Source organism: Eleginops maclovinus, chromosome 23, assembly GCF_036324505.1.
Source record: "Eleginops maclovinus isolate JMC-PN-2008 ecotype Puerto Natales chromosome 23, JC_Emac_rtc_rv5, whole genome shotgun sequence".
In the NCBI taxonomy this organism is placed as follows: domain Eukaryota; kingdom Metazoa; phylum Chordata; class Actinopteri; order Perciformes; family Eleginopidae; genus Eleginops; species Eleginops maclovinus.
The window spans coordinates 15711426-15728082 of record NC_086371.1 but is presented as its reverse complement, the minus strand read 5'-3'; the positions used below and the strand labels follow the sequence as shown (position 1 = coordinate 15728082).

Genomic DNA, 16657 nt, shown 5'->3' with positions numbered 1-16657 from the left:
GAACCCTTAATTGTCCCACAGAGGGGAAATTTACATGCTGCATTTGCCCCATCCTAATGTTAGGAGCAGTTGGCTGCTGTATGTACGGCGCCCAGGGAGCAGCGTAGGGAACGGTGCCTTGCTCAGTGACGTCTGGGTAGCACTTGAATCTTCCGGTTCCAAAGCCAAGTCCCTACGAACTTCTCCACCACCGCACCGTATATTTCCACTCTGTCATGTCTTAAATTCCCCAGTTACCTTAAGTTATATTCTATTTTTATACATATTTAATAAGCATTGTTGAAGTGACTGTTAGGTCCAAGGTTTCCATTGCCAATGAATTGTATAGTGTGTGCCTAAAGAAGTTTAAAGGAGAAGAAATGTCCTAACGAAATAGAAAAAACTAAAAAATGTTTAATTGAATTAGTGTACTTAGGTTTATCTTCCCTGTTGTAACTAAAGGACTCTGCTCTCCTCTGTTTCTCCAAACATACAATGAAAACAGTTTTGAAGGGGCCATTATTCCCAGTACAAATCTGGAAAATAAACACTTACAAGGAGCACTTTAAGGCCACATTAGTAGTTCCTGCTGTCATGTGACCTGACAGGGGCAACACATTGAACCACTGCCCTGACTATCCCAAATCACACACAAAGATTAAAAAAAGAAATTGACTTTATTAAAAAGATGAGATGAGAAGCAAATCGGTGTAGGAATCACATACAAATTGGAATAGCACCTGATTATTCATACAAAGATTAGTTGAGGTTAACTCCAGGCACTGCTGGATGTTCACAAATGTATCTTGGCCAGAAGATATAAAGAATAATTGGAGTGTTAAATTCGATGAATCCACAAAGTTTAGGCAGGTTCTGCTCAGTTCTTCTTGGGCATTGAGGGAGGTCGCTCCACCAGCTTGTTGTGCACATGCATCATCCCTAAAGAAAGAACAAGAATCAGCACGTTTTCTGTGACTCATGCTTGTTTCCCAAATATTTATGCTTAATGCAATCTAGTTGTTTATCTATTTAATGTGAAATATATTGCTTTAAGCACTGTAGTCTTTTGTGATTTAGTCTCACCTTTGAAGTACTTGACAGTTTTGACCCGTAGTTCCAGGGTTGCGTCTTCGTCACATACAAAAACAGTCTGTGGGTGCTGCTGGAACGCAGACACTGTCCACATGTGATTCACACCCTCCTCTATGGCTTTGTATAAAGCAAATGCCTTGTGAGCCCCGGTGATGAGAATCATGACCTGAAAATAAATCGAAAACGGGACCTGTTACTGAGTGAAGGACCCTTGCAATTGATGTTTTTTGTGCATCAGGATATCAATACTTTTGAGCAATGCACTGCAGCTAAGAATTCGGTTTTATTTGACATTTTGCTGAAACATAAAGCACAAAGCACAAGCTAAATACATAACACATAAAGAATGGATGATTAACTTTCATCCAGGTTTCTAACCTCTTTTGCGTCCATGACAGTGCCCACTCCCACAGTCAGTGCCATTGTGGGCACCTTTGAGAGATCCCCATTAAAGAATCGGGCATTAGCCATGATCGTGTCTTTTGCCAGGGTCTTCACCCGAGTCCTGGAAACCAGACTGGAGCCAGGCTCGTTGAAGGCAATGTGGCCATCTGGTCCAATACCTGACAGGACAGGAGGAGTATGGAATGGGGTTGAGCATAAATCTGAAATGTGTAGTTATAGTATTTTCATTAACAATCATGTGACCTCCTGACCTCCAACAAAGAGCTCGATCCCCCCAGCAGCTGTAATCTTTTCCTCGAAGGATTCACACTCTGCTTGCAGGTCCTTAACGTTGCCGTCCAGGATGTGGGTGTTCTCTGCTTTTATGTCTATGTGCTTGAAGAAGTTATTCCACATAAAGGAGTGGTAGCTCTCCGGGTGGTCTCTAGCAATACCTATAAAGGATTTTGCGAAAGTTTATTTAGCAAAATCAAAGACTTCAGTAATTCCTCAATGTGTATTTAATTTTGGTAGAAAGGCCGATGTAGACTTACCAACATATTCATCCATATTGAACGTTTTTACATACTGGAAGGAGATTTCTCCTGTTTTGTAGTACTCAATCAGTTTTTTGTAACAACCCAGGGGGGTACTACCTGAAAGAAGGCAAAAGGTTACAAAGCATAAGTTAAACGGTGGGAAGTACTGTATTTGTCTCGTAGTACTTGATACTTTCAGTTTTCTTTGCCTCGTCTGGTATTCCCCAAACATTGTTTCAGAGGAAGCAAGAAATATAACCTCCTAAAATGTTATTGTTCGATTAACACACAAACATCTGAACAAATAAACACATCTGTATTGAGTTGACAGTTCTTACTCACCTGTGGGAAGCCCCAAAGTGAAGTATCTATCCGGGCCTGGTTTGAACATTAGAATCTTGTTTCTAATGTACTTTGCAGCCCACTCGCTCGACTGGTCGTAGTCATTGAGGATGATCAGCTTCATCGTCCTGGAGAAACTAAAGTACAAAAGAATAAAGGAGTTGCTTGTGTAAAAGAGCTCAGACTCGAAGTGAATCAGGACAAAACACACCTTAATCAGACTTTAGACTCATCAAGATAAAAACATCATGCTCCGACAATAAAATAAGATTGATGCATTATTGCACAAGCTGCAGAAAAGTGAACTTTATGACAAAAACTTGCGTTGTGAAAAAAAAAATCCTAACTATAGTATAATTTTCGTATTTAAACACAAAGACAATAGCAAAGAATAATAAACTTTACCTGGGAGTGTATTTGTAGCTTTTACTCGCAGCAGACTAGAAGACAGGATCTGGGAGTCATGTGATTTCTGTTTTTGTTGGACGCAAACCAGCAGCGCTCAACCAAACCCACAGGAAACGCAGATTTTTTGACATGGTCGTAGAGGCCAAACGGTGGTACTACTGCCTCCGTGACGTAATTTTGGCCCGGAAGACTTTTTACCATTTACTTATATTGGGAAGGAGGCGTCTGTAAATCCGCGTATATATATATATTTTTAGATAAAATACCCAGCACGAACAATTGTATGGTCCTTATTTAAATAAGGAAGGTCTACACGTTGTAAAATGCATTAAAAGCTGAATCCAGATATTTGCTCTCATTTGACTGAGCCGAGAGCTACTCAAATGCGCATGCTCCTTAAGCAAAAGGCCCCGGATGATCCGGGTACTTTCTGAAGTTGCAGTTGCTCCATTTTGGGCTTCATTTGCTCAAGGAAAATCAGCTCATTTTAGCCAGTTAGCTAGCGACGTAGCTAATTTGATTTGAGAAATCAAACCACACTGTCTTTTAATGTGCTGAAACAGCCAAAAACGGCTCTATCGGATCCGTTTACAGATGTTTAACAACACAACAGTCGTACGTAAAAGCTACTACATACATGTATTAAGAAGGTTGGTTTTAACTAAAAATAGGAGAACATTAACATATTTGCGAACATGAAAGAAAAGACGTAACTTTAGGCCGACATTTTCAGGTTTTTCGCTACCTCCTCACCTTATCGGTGTCATATTTTAAACCAGCACTAAATGTAACTATTTCATTTATATACGTTTACTTGTACCAATAGATTAATCGTTTAGGCTACATGTCCTCAAATACTAGTTCAGCCCCAGCAGTTTGCCTAAATAAAATTGGAAGGTGTAGTCATAAAACAATAATTCAATTTAAAAAACAATTAACATTAATAATATTGTACCATTTGTTCCTCTCATTTTCACAAATTCCTCTGGTCAGTTATTCATAAACACATTTACACAACGCATTTGAACACAAATCACAACATATAATGATATGTCACTGAGTTACTGTTATTGTGGTACTATTACAGAAATGTGACCAACACATGAGCTGTCTTCAATGCTAGCTGGGCCTTTGTGAAGCCTAGAGTATCTTTGAACGTAATAAAGATAGTACAAGACATTTTCAATAACTTTATTAAAACCATATTGTGACACAGACCAGAACACTTACAGGGCACACAACAGAAATAAATACCATTATGTGTACAGCGCTCATTGTCAAACAGGCTTATTGCGGCTGGCTTATGATTTATGTCTTCCAGAAAGAGAGAGGGCATGCTATGTCATCAGACAGAGATACCACCAGGAGCTGGGCTTAGTGTGCTAATCACCCTGCCTGCTTTTGACTGTGGAGTGCAATTCCTGAAACACTTTACCTGCTCTGATATACACCCAGGCTGCATCTCAATCTGAAACAGCCAGATCCGGTGCAGCTTTGCTTACAGTGCATTACGCTGCTTTAATCAAGGTCCATTTCAGGCTTGGTTTCTGTGGTTTCTGAGGTGCCTGTGTTCTCAGTTGTTCCCTTGTCTGCGGTTGCATCCTGGGGTTTCTCCTGTCCATTGACAGGCCCGTTCTGCTCTGCTGCAGTCTCGTCCTTGGGAAGCTCTACCCTGGGCTTGGGCTTGGTCACAATGGGGTTACAAGTGGAGAAGAGCTCCTGGAAATTGCAGAAAAGGAAATGTAACAGGTTTATGCAAAGAAAAGTTGTGATGTCCTGGTTTAGTTAATAATAAAAAAGGCACTAGATATAAATATGTTCCCGATAGATTGATCTCAATAGTTTTGTTTGCAATGCCTATATATTTGATGAAAAAGTAGTCAATTTTTGCAACAACATGAGCCTGACTGAGCAATAAATAGCCAAATGAATTAAAATCTGAAAACATTAAACTGATTACTTTCCAACTATTCAATTAATCTAACTATTTACATTACCAATTTAATGGTTTTTTTGCATTTTACTCAGGCATATTTCTTAGTACTGTGGTGTTATAATGAAGGAGACACTCACCCTTATTTTTGCTTGAATGTCTTTTACTTTGACGGCTGGATCGACAGTCAAGTTTTGTTTGCTTTGCTGGTTCATGGCGCTATTCATCCACATCATAGCCTCGCTGGCCATTTTGTCCACCTTCTGGACATTTGCATCATCTATATGGTCATACTGCTCTTCCTGGAAATCCATGGGAAAATAAAATCGGTGTTACTAATTACTGCAGACATCATTACTTTTAATTAACAACCAGCATCATCTTTTTAAAAGCTCATACAATTACCTTCATTTTGCAGGCTTCCACAAATTTCATGTACTGCTGGATTTGTTTTCCTAGTTCCTCAAATGCTTTAGGTCTGACTTCAGCCTCTGTGTACCTTTCCTGGATTGGCTGGCCAAGTTTCTATAGCAAACACAGTATACAAGTCAGTAAAATAATTCAAAATGTTAAATACAATAGTTTTATAACAGCAAGCTATGATTATATCAATCATTACCTTTAACTCATTCAGTTTGTCAATGTACACTTGTTTGGATTGGTCCTCTCCATCTTCATACAGCCAGTTTTCAGTGTCCTCCAGCTTAATTGACAGTGCATCTCGGTCCTTAAAATAAAAACAATTTTATAATATTTACAAAGGAAGCACAATTTATAACAAAGTCATTACAAAGATGAACACTTTACAGTCAACCAGGAGAGACTTTTTACTCACAGATTCACTGACGAACTTCTCCAGGATCCCGTGTAATTTGTCCCTCATCTCGTACACATACTCCTCCACGTAGTTCTTGGCGTCATTCCTCTCCTTCTCCAGCTTGTCCTGCATGATCATCTTACCCTGAGGAGAATCAAAACAGCAACTGTAACCGCGAAGCACTTTAAAATAGATCAAGTAATTAAGGACGGGTGGATTTGGTAATGTGTACGTGATGAATGAAAATCTAGTTACCTCATTTTCTACAAAAAGATTGAGCATGTCATCAGCTAGCTGCCACTGTGGACTGTTTTCAATCGGAAGATCAAGCACTTTTGTTTTGACTTTGGGCTTTTTGGCTTGTGGGGGCTGGTCGGACTTCTTCTCGCCTTTGCCTTCCTCTGGGGTGATCTGATAAGAGAAAAGAGAAAAGGCATTGAGATTCAAAATCTCACTCGGAATGTTTTAACACATTCAATCACCTACAAGTACAATAGGATCAAATGTAACACCATTCAATTTCAGTAACATTTTTGTTTACAATAAGTCAATTATTTAAAAGTTGTAATTAGTGCAATTGGATTTTACTGTGACATATTGTTTTTCAAACGTCTAACCTCAATTATATTCATGACAATGATAAATGATATGTTCTCAAACTGAATTTATTGTGAGCTATTGTATTAAACTGTTTTCTACAGGTAAAGACAATATACAGAACAGCTCTTCCTTGTCATAAAAATGTATTACTCGTTACCTCCATCTCCTCGTTCTCACGTGGCGTCTTCTCTTCTGCTTCTTTCGGACCATCTCCCTGCTGCTCCTCTTGATCGGTCTGCATCTTGTTCTGCAGAGGAGAAACAACAACAGACATATGTTGGTTTTGTCTCAAAACTAAGGTAGAGAATAGAAGTACACAACCTTATCTGAAGCAAGATGTAAAAGGAGATTTTTTTTACCTCTCCATCTTTCTCATTGGCCTGTTCGGTTTCCATGGGTTCCTCGCCCTCCTCACACTTCTGCACTTCAACCAGGGAGGCGCTGGAGACACTGAAGATGCCATGGATGTTTACCCGCACTTTGACTTTCACCTTGGAGCTCTCCCCAGAAGCCTGTGGCACAACCTTTTGGATCAGGAACTTACCTGGAAGGAAGACAAAAAAAACTCCATTAAAAAAAAAGTATGCCTGCAAAACAGCTTTCAGCCCTCTGTTGATCTTACTAACTTCGGGAGGCAAGGTCCGTTAAAACCCAAATATTTTCTCAATAGTTTGTGGACTAACTAGCGCTAAAAGTATTCAGGTCCACTTGTGAGGTATAAATGACAGAATTTAGTTTTGGAATCCACTTGTAGCCAGGCATCACTTAGGAAGCATTAGCTGCTTACCAATAGTGGGATCCGGGTAGGGCAGACCATTAGAGTTGTTGTAGTAAGCCTCCAGGTTAAAAGGCTCTTTCCGGTAGAAGGTGAGCACTTTGGAGAAAGGTGCCGCGTGGTTCACAGGGAAGACCTCGCAATCACTGTAACAAACAAACATTTCATAATAATGAGTACATTAAGTCATTAATGCCATAGAAAGGGGAGGCAAAGTAATTAAATTCACTTTTTTTTACCTGAGACCTTCCTCAGCAGCTGAGTGCCACTTCAAGGAGATGGGATAGGAAACAACGTCCGTGATGGAGAACTCGCGCACTTTGAAGGCAGGTGACAGAATTGCACACTGTGGAGACAACCAGGGTTTCAATAAGAGCTGCAGTCATAGTGAAAATATTTAACCTGAAAACAAGAATCAGTCCTTTCACATACGCAGATACACCCTCGGGCACTAATGTGAAAAAATAAGAGTGATCACATAACATTCTTGCAGAAAATAAGATCTTTTGCAAAAATGGCTTTGATAATCTCTTTGGTTCCCTTAAGACACTTGTTAGCAACTGCCTTTTTGAAGACACTTAAAAAATCCTGTGTTGGTAAATTACAGCCGTACCTTATATCTTAGAACAAATCGTTTAGATATCTAGATGTTTGTATTAACCACAGACCTTATTTAAAGGAATAACACATAAACCCCTTCAACTCTGAGATGAGGGAAGCGGACGTGCCGAGTAATTTCCTGGTTTTCCGATTGCAGCATAGCATACCTGCAGGGCACATCCTCTGGCCACAGCTTCGTCAGCATTCAGTGTGGTGCTGATCTCCTTTCCAAAGAATTTGCTGATTCTCTCTTTGACAGCTGGGATCCTGGAAGCTCCCCCCACGATCTCTACCGCATAGATGTCTTCCCTTTTCAGTTCTTGGGGAACAAAAACATACTTGTCATTACACAAACTACAAGTGACCATAATTCAAGTTCTTAAGACGCATTAAGACACAGGTTAATAAAGTGAACACAACTGGGGAAATAATACTCACTGGTTTGTTCCAGCAAGGACTGCAGTGGAGCCTCAACTCGGGCAAAAACATCAGCGGCCATCTCTTCAAACTGAGCTCTTTGCGCAGGAAAGAAATGTGAACATGAGTTTAAACGCACATTAATAAAAGTATATAAATAAGAACCATGGATGATAAAAGCAACAGGTTACTTGTTGTTGGTCTACCTGTTCATTTTTCCAGAGACGTCAATGTCATTCATGAAGCACTCGATGTTGAGCGGCAGATCAGAGCAGTTAGCGCTCATCACTCTCTTCAGTTTCTCACACTCCTGGTAAAGTCTGACCAGAGCTCTGGGCTTAGTCTTGACATCAATCTTGTACTTCTTGCCAAATTCCTCGCAGAAATACCTCACCAATACCTCATCAAAGTCCTTTCCTCCCAACTCCGGGTCACAAGCTGTAGCAAGGACCTGAGAGAGAAGGAGAAGAGATCAAGAGAGTTGAAGGAATGAAACAAAGCCTCTTGTAGCTTGAAAGTAAATGTGGACTGATTTGGGTCCATACCTTGACTTTGCCCTTGTTGAAGGCGCACAATGATGTCTGGTATCCAGAATGGCCGAGGTCGACAAACACCACATTCCTGGGCTTCTCCTCCGGGGCAGGGAGATCTTGTTTATAAATGCCATATGCCAATGCAACTGAGAGGAAATTGTCAAAATGTTTTAAAAACTTTTACTTTTACTGTAGTCCACATCAAAGTTTGCATTTTTGCCGGATGCAGTCAACAATCACTAACATGCACTTCCTCTCCCAAGCTGCCATAAAAAACCCTGGTACAGACCTGCAGTTGTCTCATTCATGAGCCTCAGGCAGTTGAGACCAGCAATCTGAGCAGCATCTACTACTGATCTCCTCTCAGCATCAGTGTAGTAGCAGGGAACCTGGTGACAAATGAAGAGCATATGAAAAAGATTGTTTCAGCTTCATGGTGTTTTCAATTAACCTGCCTGATAAGATCTCAAGTCAGGCTGAAGTTAGTCTATTTTAATCAAAACAACATCCTTTATTAAATAACTTGTGAGTGCAAACATCTCTTTTTTGTAGCAAGCAGGAGATCAAACACGTTGACTACATTGAAAGTATGGATTAGAACAGATTTTTCTTAGATAAATAATGTGATTTTTAGAGATACTTACAGACACAACACAGTCATTCACAGGCTTCTTGAGAGCTTGCTCTGCAGTCTCCTTCAGCTTCGTCAGCAACATAGCGGTGACTTGTTCAATGCTAAAGACTTTCTCCTCCTCCATGTACATCACCTTTTAAAATATCAGATATGAGCAACATGTTACATTGCTCTAGATGACAAATACATTTGTGGGTTTTTTTACACAAAGTCATTGAATGATAATGAACAGATTAAATAGAACCATCCACCACAAGTAATGGGAAAAAAAGAACCCTAGTCAAATGTGAATAAAAATTAAAATAAATTACATGCATTTTTTTTTTAATGTTCTAATGTTGTAATTTAATGTTTTTTACCAAATTCTCTCAGTCGATATTGACAGTATCCCTTATACATTTTAAACTATACGACCAGCTAGCAATGACTCAGACATACATTTACACGTTCCCTGGTGCAATAAAATTAGGTTAATCCACAAGCCATCAATGCTTGTTGGAAATGAAATGAAAACAGCAGACCAAAAATACATTATAAATTAATTTTGATGTTATGGTGAAAGTGTCTTTTTGTCCCCTGGTTGTATGATCATATTTTTTTGGGTGATAGATCATGTGTCATCAGTTATTTTTTATTAAAATTGTCCTGATGAGTTACTGTGACAATTAACACAGTCATTGTTATAAACCACAAATATGACTAACTGGATAAAACGCTTGTCCTTGCCAGCATTGTGGTCATTATCTTGGTTGGTTGGCCAAGTGATACGAGTCATATGCTTAGACTGAATATTGAAGTGTACCAGGATAATTGGGGAGTATATCTAGTGTTTTTGAGCCATTACTAAACATTCATTTCACTTTGGGTCACTCTGAAGGTCCATTGTCATTCCCTTACCTTGATGCCAGTTGTTCCAGTGGGCATCTGTGCAATATCATACACCAAACTGTTTTTGAGTTTGTGCACAAATGGATCCGAAAACGCCCTTCCATGAAACCTCTTGAACCCTTGGACTGTGTTCTTGCAGTTTGTGACGATCTATAAAAAAATAAAAGAAGATAAACAACTTTTCTAATAAAAACATGAGCGAAAAAGAGTTCCCTAGCTGGCCCGTTTTCTCTAGATTTGGCATGTGTATGTTGCAGATGGAAAGCTAAAAAAAGTAAGAAGATCATGAAGGTACTTCAGGGCATATGAAAAAGTAACAGCAACAATCAAAAGGCTTTCATTAGAGTCAATAAATAATTCAAAAGAAAATAGCCAACATTTTTGCTTGTGTGCCTTAATTACCTTCATAAGATGAACACTTGCTCTATGTTTAGCCGGATCTGATGAGTGCTGTGCACCTGCCCAATGTCTTAAGGGCTCATAACGCAAAATGAAAAAACAGGTCCCTCTTTTTTCAGGGTAGTAGTCAGGTGTCCAGTGTCCAGTCCTGCTGGTGTATCATGTACACTTACCTGGCTCTTTGCAGCAGCACCGATCGATCGATTCCGCGGTCCAAACGAAACACATGCTCTAAAGAATAAGAACACACAATTTAATTATCTTTTCCTCAACAGTTTTCCAGCAATGACGCTCTCTGCAGGGTAATGTAACAAAATGGTAGTTTAAGTCGATGATGTCGATGTTTCATAAAAATATTTTTTAACGTTTGCAAATATATAATATACACTGCTTTATCGTTTATCTGTTGATTTTGGGTCTGCAAAATATGTACAATCGATAGATAAAGCCGTTTGACAGCCACGATCCGGCCTCCTCCCATCATGCGCTTATTCATGCCTGCAGTAAAAAAAAAATACATCACCTGACTTAGGAGGTCAGTTATTCGTGTTTAGTTTATTTCGACGATATAAGTGTAGTGAGACACCTCAAGAAACATCAAATAATGTGTAGTAGTACGGGGATTCCTTTATGCTCACAATGATTCAGCTAGCATTAGCTTTAGCATTCACATGCCGTTTCCTGTTGTGAAACCCCTTAGCATGCTAACTAGCTAGGTAGCTACGTTAGCTTCATTCAATATTATGATGAGCGGAATTCGTTCACAATCTGTACCTGCTATAAGTACTGGTAAAACAACACAAATCACACACAATAACGTATCTAATCGTACTCACGGTGTACATCGATCGCTGTATTCATTCGCGACAGTTTCAATCCCCCCGGCTCTGGCTACCGCTACATAGCAGTTCAAGTACCCGACGTCAAACCCGACAACCGACATCTTCTCTGGCTAAATAAACAGTGTAGAGTACAGTAATTACACGGAAGAACAGGAATATAATTCAGTGCTGGTAAGGTGACAGCAGCAGCTACAGTAGGGTTTCAGTCAGCAGTGATACACCCTTGTTCTTGTTCCATGAAGCTGTGTAGCAGCATGCGGCGTGCCGGCTGATGCGTGAGAACGTTCAGGAATCTTCTCTGTCTCACCGACCAATAGCATCACACTGCAGAGCAACACATACTGCTGTCGTGCGCCACACACAGGCAAGGGAAGCTATTACTGCAGCAGGGAACTCATATCTAAAGCTGCTTTATATTTCATGTTCTTTATGTTGGGAGGCTTACCTGTAACTAATGTAATCCGTTACCATAACCTGTAATTATAGATTCAATTGTTGTATTGTCATATGCACAACTATGTGTAGTTTGGGCTAGACATTTTTTAACAATGCAACATTAATAAATATAACACAATAAACACAGTGCAAACAGAATGGAAATAAAATAGTGCAAGAGAAGTGACCAATGTGCAAGTAATGCAAGAGGATTAAACCATATACATGTCATTTCCATGTAGTTTTTAGCTCATCTTATTCTATTTGGATGTACAAACATGAGCTAAATACTAAATGTAAAATTAAATACTGTACAGGAATAAAATACTCTGTATTGTAATAATAAATAGATACAGTATGTGAAATGCAAAAGATGAATGCTAAAGTAGTAGTCTTAGGCCTGTGGGATAAAACTGTCCTTGAGTTTTGGTTTTAGTCCTGATGCAGCAGACAGAACAGTTTGTTGCCGGGGTGATTGGGCTCTTTGGTAATCCTTTGGGCTTTCTTCCTGAGACGCTGGGTGTAGAGGTCCTCCATGGATGGCTACATACAGCAGCTCAGTAATGTCATTTAAGTATCACAATATAAAAGTAATATAACCTGATCATATTCTATTCATTTGGAATTAACTCGATATCAAATGTAATGTGAATAAATACAAGTGAATATAAATAGATTTCCAATTACATTTACTAAAGTGTAAAATGTAAGACAATAAAACTCACTAACCTTACCTTACCTTAAAAATAATATTAAATAAATATTTTTGATATATATATATATATATATATATATATATAGAGAGAGAGAGAGAGAGAGAGAGAGAGAGAGAGAGAGAGAGAGAGAGAGAGAGAGAGAGAGAGAGAGAGAGAGAGAGAAGGAAGTGAAGGAAATAAGTATTTGATCCCCTGCCGATTTTTTAAGTTTGCCCACTTACAAAGAAATTAAAAGTCTATCATTTTAATGGTAGGTTTATTTTAACAGTGAGAGACAGAATATCAAAAAGAAAGAGACAACTGGTTTGAATATTAGAAAATGGAAGAAGCATAAATGACCATAAATCGCCCTCAATCTGGGGCTCCACCATCTAAGATTTTGCCTCTTGGGGCATCAATGATCATAATAATGGTGAGGGGTCAGCCAATAGCTACACAGGAGGGACTTGTTAATGATCTGAAGGCATCTGGGACCACAGTCACCATGAAAACTATTGGTAACACACTATGCTGTAATGGACTAAAATCCTGCAGCGCCCGCAAGGTCCCCTGCTCAAGAAGGCACATGTACAGGCCGTCGGAAGTCTGCAAGTGATCCTCTGACGGATTCAGAGAAGGCTTATGAGAAGGTTATGTGGTCAGATGAGACCAAAATCAAGATCTTAGGCATCAACTCGACATGTCGTGTTTGGAGGAAGAGGAATGCTGACTATTACCTGAAGAAGTAATAGTCAATAGTAATCCCCAGCGTCAAGCATGGAGGTGGAAACATTATGCTCTGGAGGGGTTTCTCTGCTAAGGGGACAGGGCGATTCACCACATCGAGGGGATGATGGAGGGGGCCAGGTAGAGTAAAATATTGGCTGATAACCTCCTTCCCTCAGCAAGAACACTGAAAATGGGACATGGATAGGTCTTCCAGCATGACAATGACCCAAAATATATACGGCCAAAGCAACTAAGGAGTGGCTACAGGAGAAGCCCATTAAGGTGATGGAGGGGCCTAGTCTCTGGACCTTCATCCCATAGTAAATCTGTGGAGGGAGCTGAAGCTTCCAGTTGCTAAGCATCAGCCTCCAAACCTTAAGGATTTTGAGAGAATCTGCAGAGAGGAGAGGACCAAAATCCCTCCTGAGATGAGCTCAAACCTGGTTACCAACAACAAGAAACATTTTACCTCTGTGCTGTCCAACAAGGCTTTCTCCACCAAGAACTAAGGTATGTTTTGCAAGGGGGTCAAATACTTATTTCCCACCATTAAACACAAATCAATTTATATCTTTTTTAAAATGTAAATTCCTGGATTTTCTTTTTGATATTCTGTCTCTCACTGCTAAAATAAACCTACCATTAAAAGCACAGACTGTTCAGTTCTTTGTAAATGGGCAAACTACAGAATTGGCAGGGGATCAAAGTTATTTCCTTCACTGTATATATACATCTACACTAGTATTTCTTATTCAGATACAACTGTGGGTGCCGCCCCAACAAACTTGGAACGGCTTACTTTAACATAAAAGCCCCAGTTACTAATATAACTGCAGATACTTACTGTCAACTGTATTTGGTGTGATTTGATTTGTTTGCAACCACTCAACATAAACTTACTAATTAAACAAACAACTTGCATTTAAGTTGGCTGACTGTCATTAATCAAACAAAATCATCAACTACTTTTGTTAATGACTACTCTGTTCGTCGTCTTTAGTCTTTAACAAGTCAGAAGATAAACTAAAAATGCTCATTACACTCTCCCAAATTCAAAGGCTGTATCTTTTTGTCGTCTTGTTTTATTAGACCTGCAGTGAACTACCTAACAATATTCCATTGACAAAATATAAATCAGAAAAGCAGCAAATCCTTGTATGGAGATGCGTTAAAAAACCTGGGCATTTCACTTGATAAATAATTATAAAAACTGTAGGCTCCTAATTTTTCCTAATTTTTGACCTGTCACTTCAGTACTAAATCTGCGATGTAATGTGGAAAAAGTAGCATTGATTTGACAAATGCAATAAATTAATAAATAACCAATCAAGACCGATTTCACATAAATATTATTTCATCTTTATTGGTGAAACGTACAGAGTTGGAATTAATAACAGAGGGCAGAGTTCAGAAAGGTGGAACGAATTTATTCATCCTTCTCAAAGTCTGCGTGGTTCTTCCTCTTGCCGGCCTCGTGGACACTGTTGCCCCATGTGTATGTCAGGTACAGGGCTATCATTGCTGCAAAAACAAGTTAATAAAACATATTAGCAACAGGACCATCTCTCAACCCGTTATTATTTTCAGTCTCATCTTTGCAGTAGGGGAGTTAAATCCTATAACAACACAGCGATAACCCTCTATAAAACCACACCTCTGGTTTGCAGAGAGCTCATAGTGTCATAGTTTCTTAAGTTGCCCTTTTCTTTACCGAACTCCCCACCTAACCAACCCTAAATCAATAATTTGTATATATTATTCTCAAAGTGCACCTGGTGCATTCAAATTTGACTTAGAAAGTGAATACTTGTAATGTAAACAGTACCCTATATTTACATTTGCTTAGTAGTAGATTGGCCTATCAGAGTTCATACTGACTTCAATTTTGTATATATATATATATATATACACATATACTGTTTAGTCATTAGATATACTCAATTTTGGTGCCGTGACAAAAAAAATCCCAAATTGGGATCAATAAATGTCTAATCTAATCTAATAATATTCTACTATCATACTATGTAAAACAAATGTTTGCTATTAATGAAACAAGTGAGGCTGATCTAATCATAACCCTTTGACACAGTTTAATGCAATTTAAAATCACTGGATACAATGCAATGCAGGCTGACAAACACAGGGAGTCTCAACAATTTCAAATTGACATATAGAAAGGAATTGTCCTGCCTCTCAATTTAAAATCATGATATAGAATAGAAAAATCTGAAACTCACGAGGGGCAAATTTGAAGACAGACGCCCTGAAGCGTCTCCACACATTTGGGATTCCCTTGGAGAAGTAATTGGGGAAAGCCCTCTGCTCGAAGGGTGACAGACTGTATGTGATCACATGCCTGACCTTTGCCAAGTCACCAAAGTGGCCACCCATGTTTACCAGAAGGTTGATCTGAAAAGACAAAATATGGAAATAAAAATAAAATAAAAAAGTCCAAGCATCAAAAATGTTTTCAAGATTGCAGGAAATGTAAGCAGTCTAATGGAAATTGTAAGAGATTTCATCCTGACACTCACACGGCTGTTTTAATCTTCAGAGGGAAACGTAAATGTTCAACTTATTTAAGCAATGACACCACCCTTTGATTTTAATACATCTTTTACATTAATGAAAATATGAACTGTTTCTACCCAAAGGTTCTGACTTTGTTTGACATTGAAAGAAAGAAAAAAATACCGTAAGGGGTTAACCAGTCCTACTTTTCTTTGTATGAATGTCTGGATATGATGTTATTTTAGTGTAATGTTTAAAGGTTAAACTAATGGCAGAAATAAGCTAAGATCAACATACAACGTTTACAGTCAGTACAGTAACAAATACGTACATTGCTAAAACTGTAACCTTGTTCATCATGTAGCAGATTATCTAAATAGATGATTGCAAAAATAAAAAACAACAATCTTACAGGACGGCAAAACACCGTAATAGCTAAGTGTTAGCATGGTCAACTAGCTCCAGTGGGCTAACAGTTAGCTGCTAAGGTCCTTGAAACGCTTAGTTCCTGTCACGTTAAAGAGGTGGTTTAACCGAGGCCAAAATAAAGCTTCATCCTATTACATTAAGCAGATTTATTTTACATGAATCATCAATGAGAGTTAATCGAAGGAAATCTACACTGTTAAGAATGTGACATTGAAGCTTACCGTCCTGTTTCTCAACAGTGTCCTAATAAAGTTGTTCTGTCCTTCCCTTTTATTCAGGCCTTGCTTATTTGCCAACACGTCAGCGCCACCTGGCGGACTGGAGTTTGACTACACTTAAGAAGAAGGAATTGACTCTACTTTCCAGAATGAGGAGGTGTATCAGTGTGCAAAAAGGCATTAAAGAAAGGTAATGTAGACATTTAAATACTATCAGTAAATATAGACATTCAAATAATATCAGTAAATCAGAGCTCAAATGTTTAATCTAGGAAAAGTCAACTAATTAAAAATGTGGAAAGCTATGTATAGGACAGAGTAGGGAAAAAGAGACTTAACAAATTCAAAAGTGCCAAAGATGAATGAAGAATGCCATAAAAAGAAGTCAGTGGTACGGTTACGATACCAGAAGAGAGATGACGAGGACGGATCTGAGTAAGTCAGCCGTGCAGGAATTA

General features: G+C 38.9%; 3 protein-coding genes across 3 annotated transcripts; all 3 read right to left on the bottom strand.

The window, feature by feature from the left end:
- Positions 1-637: 637 nt before the first annotated feature.
- Positions 638-2902, bottom strand: gnpda1 (glucosamine-6-phosphate deaminase 1). Its single transcript, XM_063877247.1, has 7 exons — positions 2742-2902; positions 2337-2473; positions 2010-2111; positions 1728-1910; positions 1450-1634; positions 1063-1237; positions 638-918 (listed from the first exon to the last, which is right to left on the bottom strand). Exons 2-7 carry the CDS (start codon positions 2458-2460, stop codon positions 857-859), a joined length of 831 nt encoding a protein of 276 aa, XP_063733317.1. The 5' UTR covers positions 2461-2473; positions 2742-2902; the 3' UTR covers positions 638-856.
- A 1019-nt stretch (positions 2903-3921) lies between these two features.
- On the bottom strand, positions 3922-11482 carry hspa4b (heat shock protein 4b). Its single transcript, XM_063877185.1, has 19 exons — positions 11177-11482; positions 10514-10571; positions 9951-10091; positions 9064-9186; positions 8709-8808; positions 8432-8565; positions 8093-8337; positions 7908-7984; positions 7637-7788; positions 7109-7215; positions 6882-7015; positions 6454-6638; positions 6252-6341; positions 5750-5905; positions 5513-5638; positions 5297-5404; positions 5083-5202; positions 4818-4979; positions 3922-4463 (listed from the first exon to the last, which is right to left on the bottom strand). The coding sequence occupies exons 1-19, from the start codon at positions 11281-11283 to the stop codon at positions 4263-4265; spliced, it is 2526 nt and encodes an 841-aa protein (XP_063733255.1). The 5' UTR covers positions 11284-11482; the 3' UTR covers positions 3922-4262.
- A 2895-nt stretch (positions 11483-14377) lies between these two features.
- Positions 14378-16342, bottom strand: LOC134860326 (cytochrome b-c1 complex subunit 8). The gene is made up of 3 exons (XM_063877277.1): positions 16203-16342; positions 15279-15450; positions 14378-14562 (listed from the first exon to the last, which is right to left on the bottom strand). The coding sequence occupies exons 2-3, from the start codon at positions 15430-15432 to the stop codon at positions 14468-14470; spliced, it is 249 nt and encodes an 82-aa protein (XP_063733347.1). The 5' UTR covers positions 15433-15450; positions 16203-16342; the 3' UTR covers positions 14378-14467.
- Between the last annotated feature and the right edge of the window lie 315 nt (positions 16343-16657).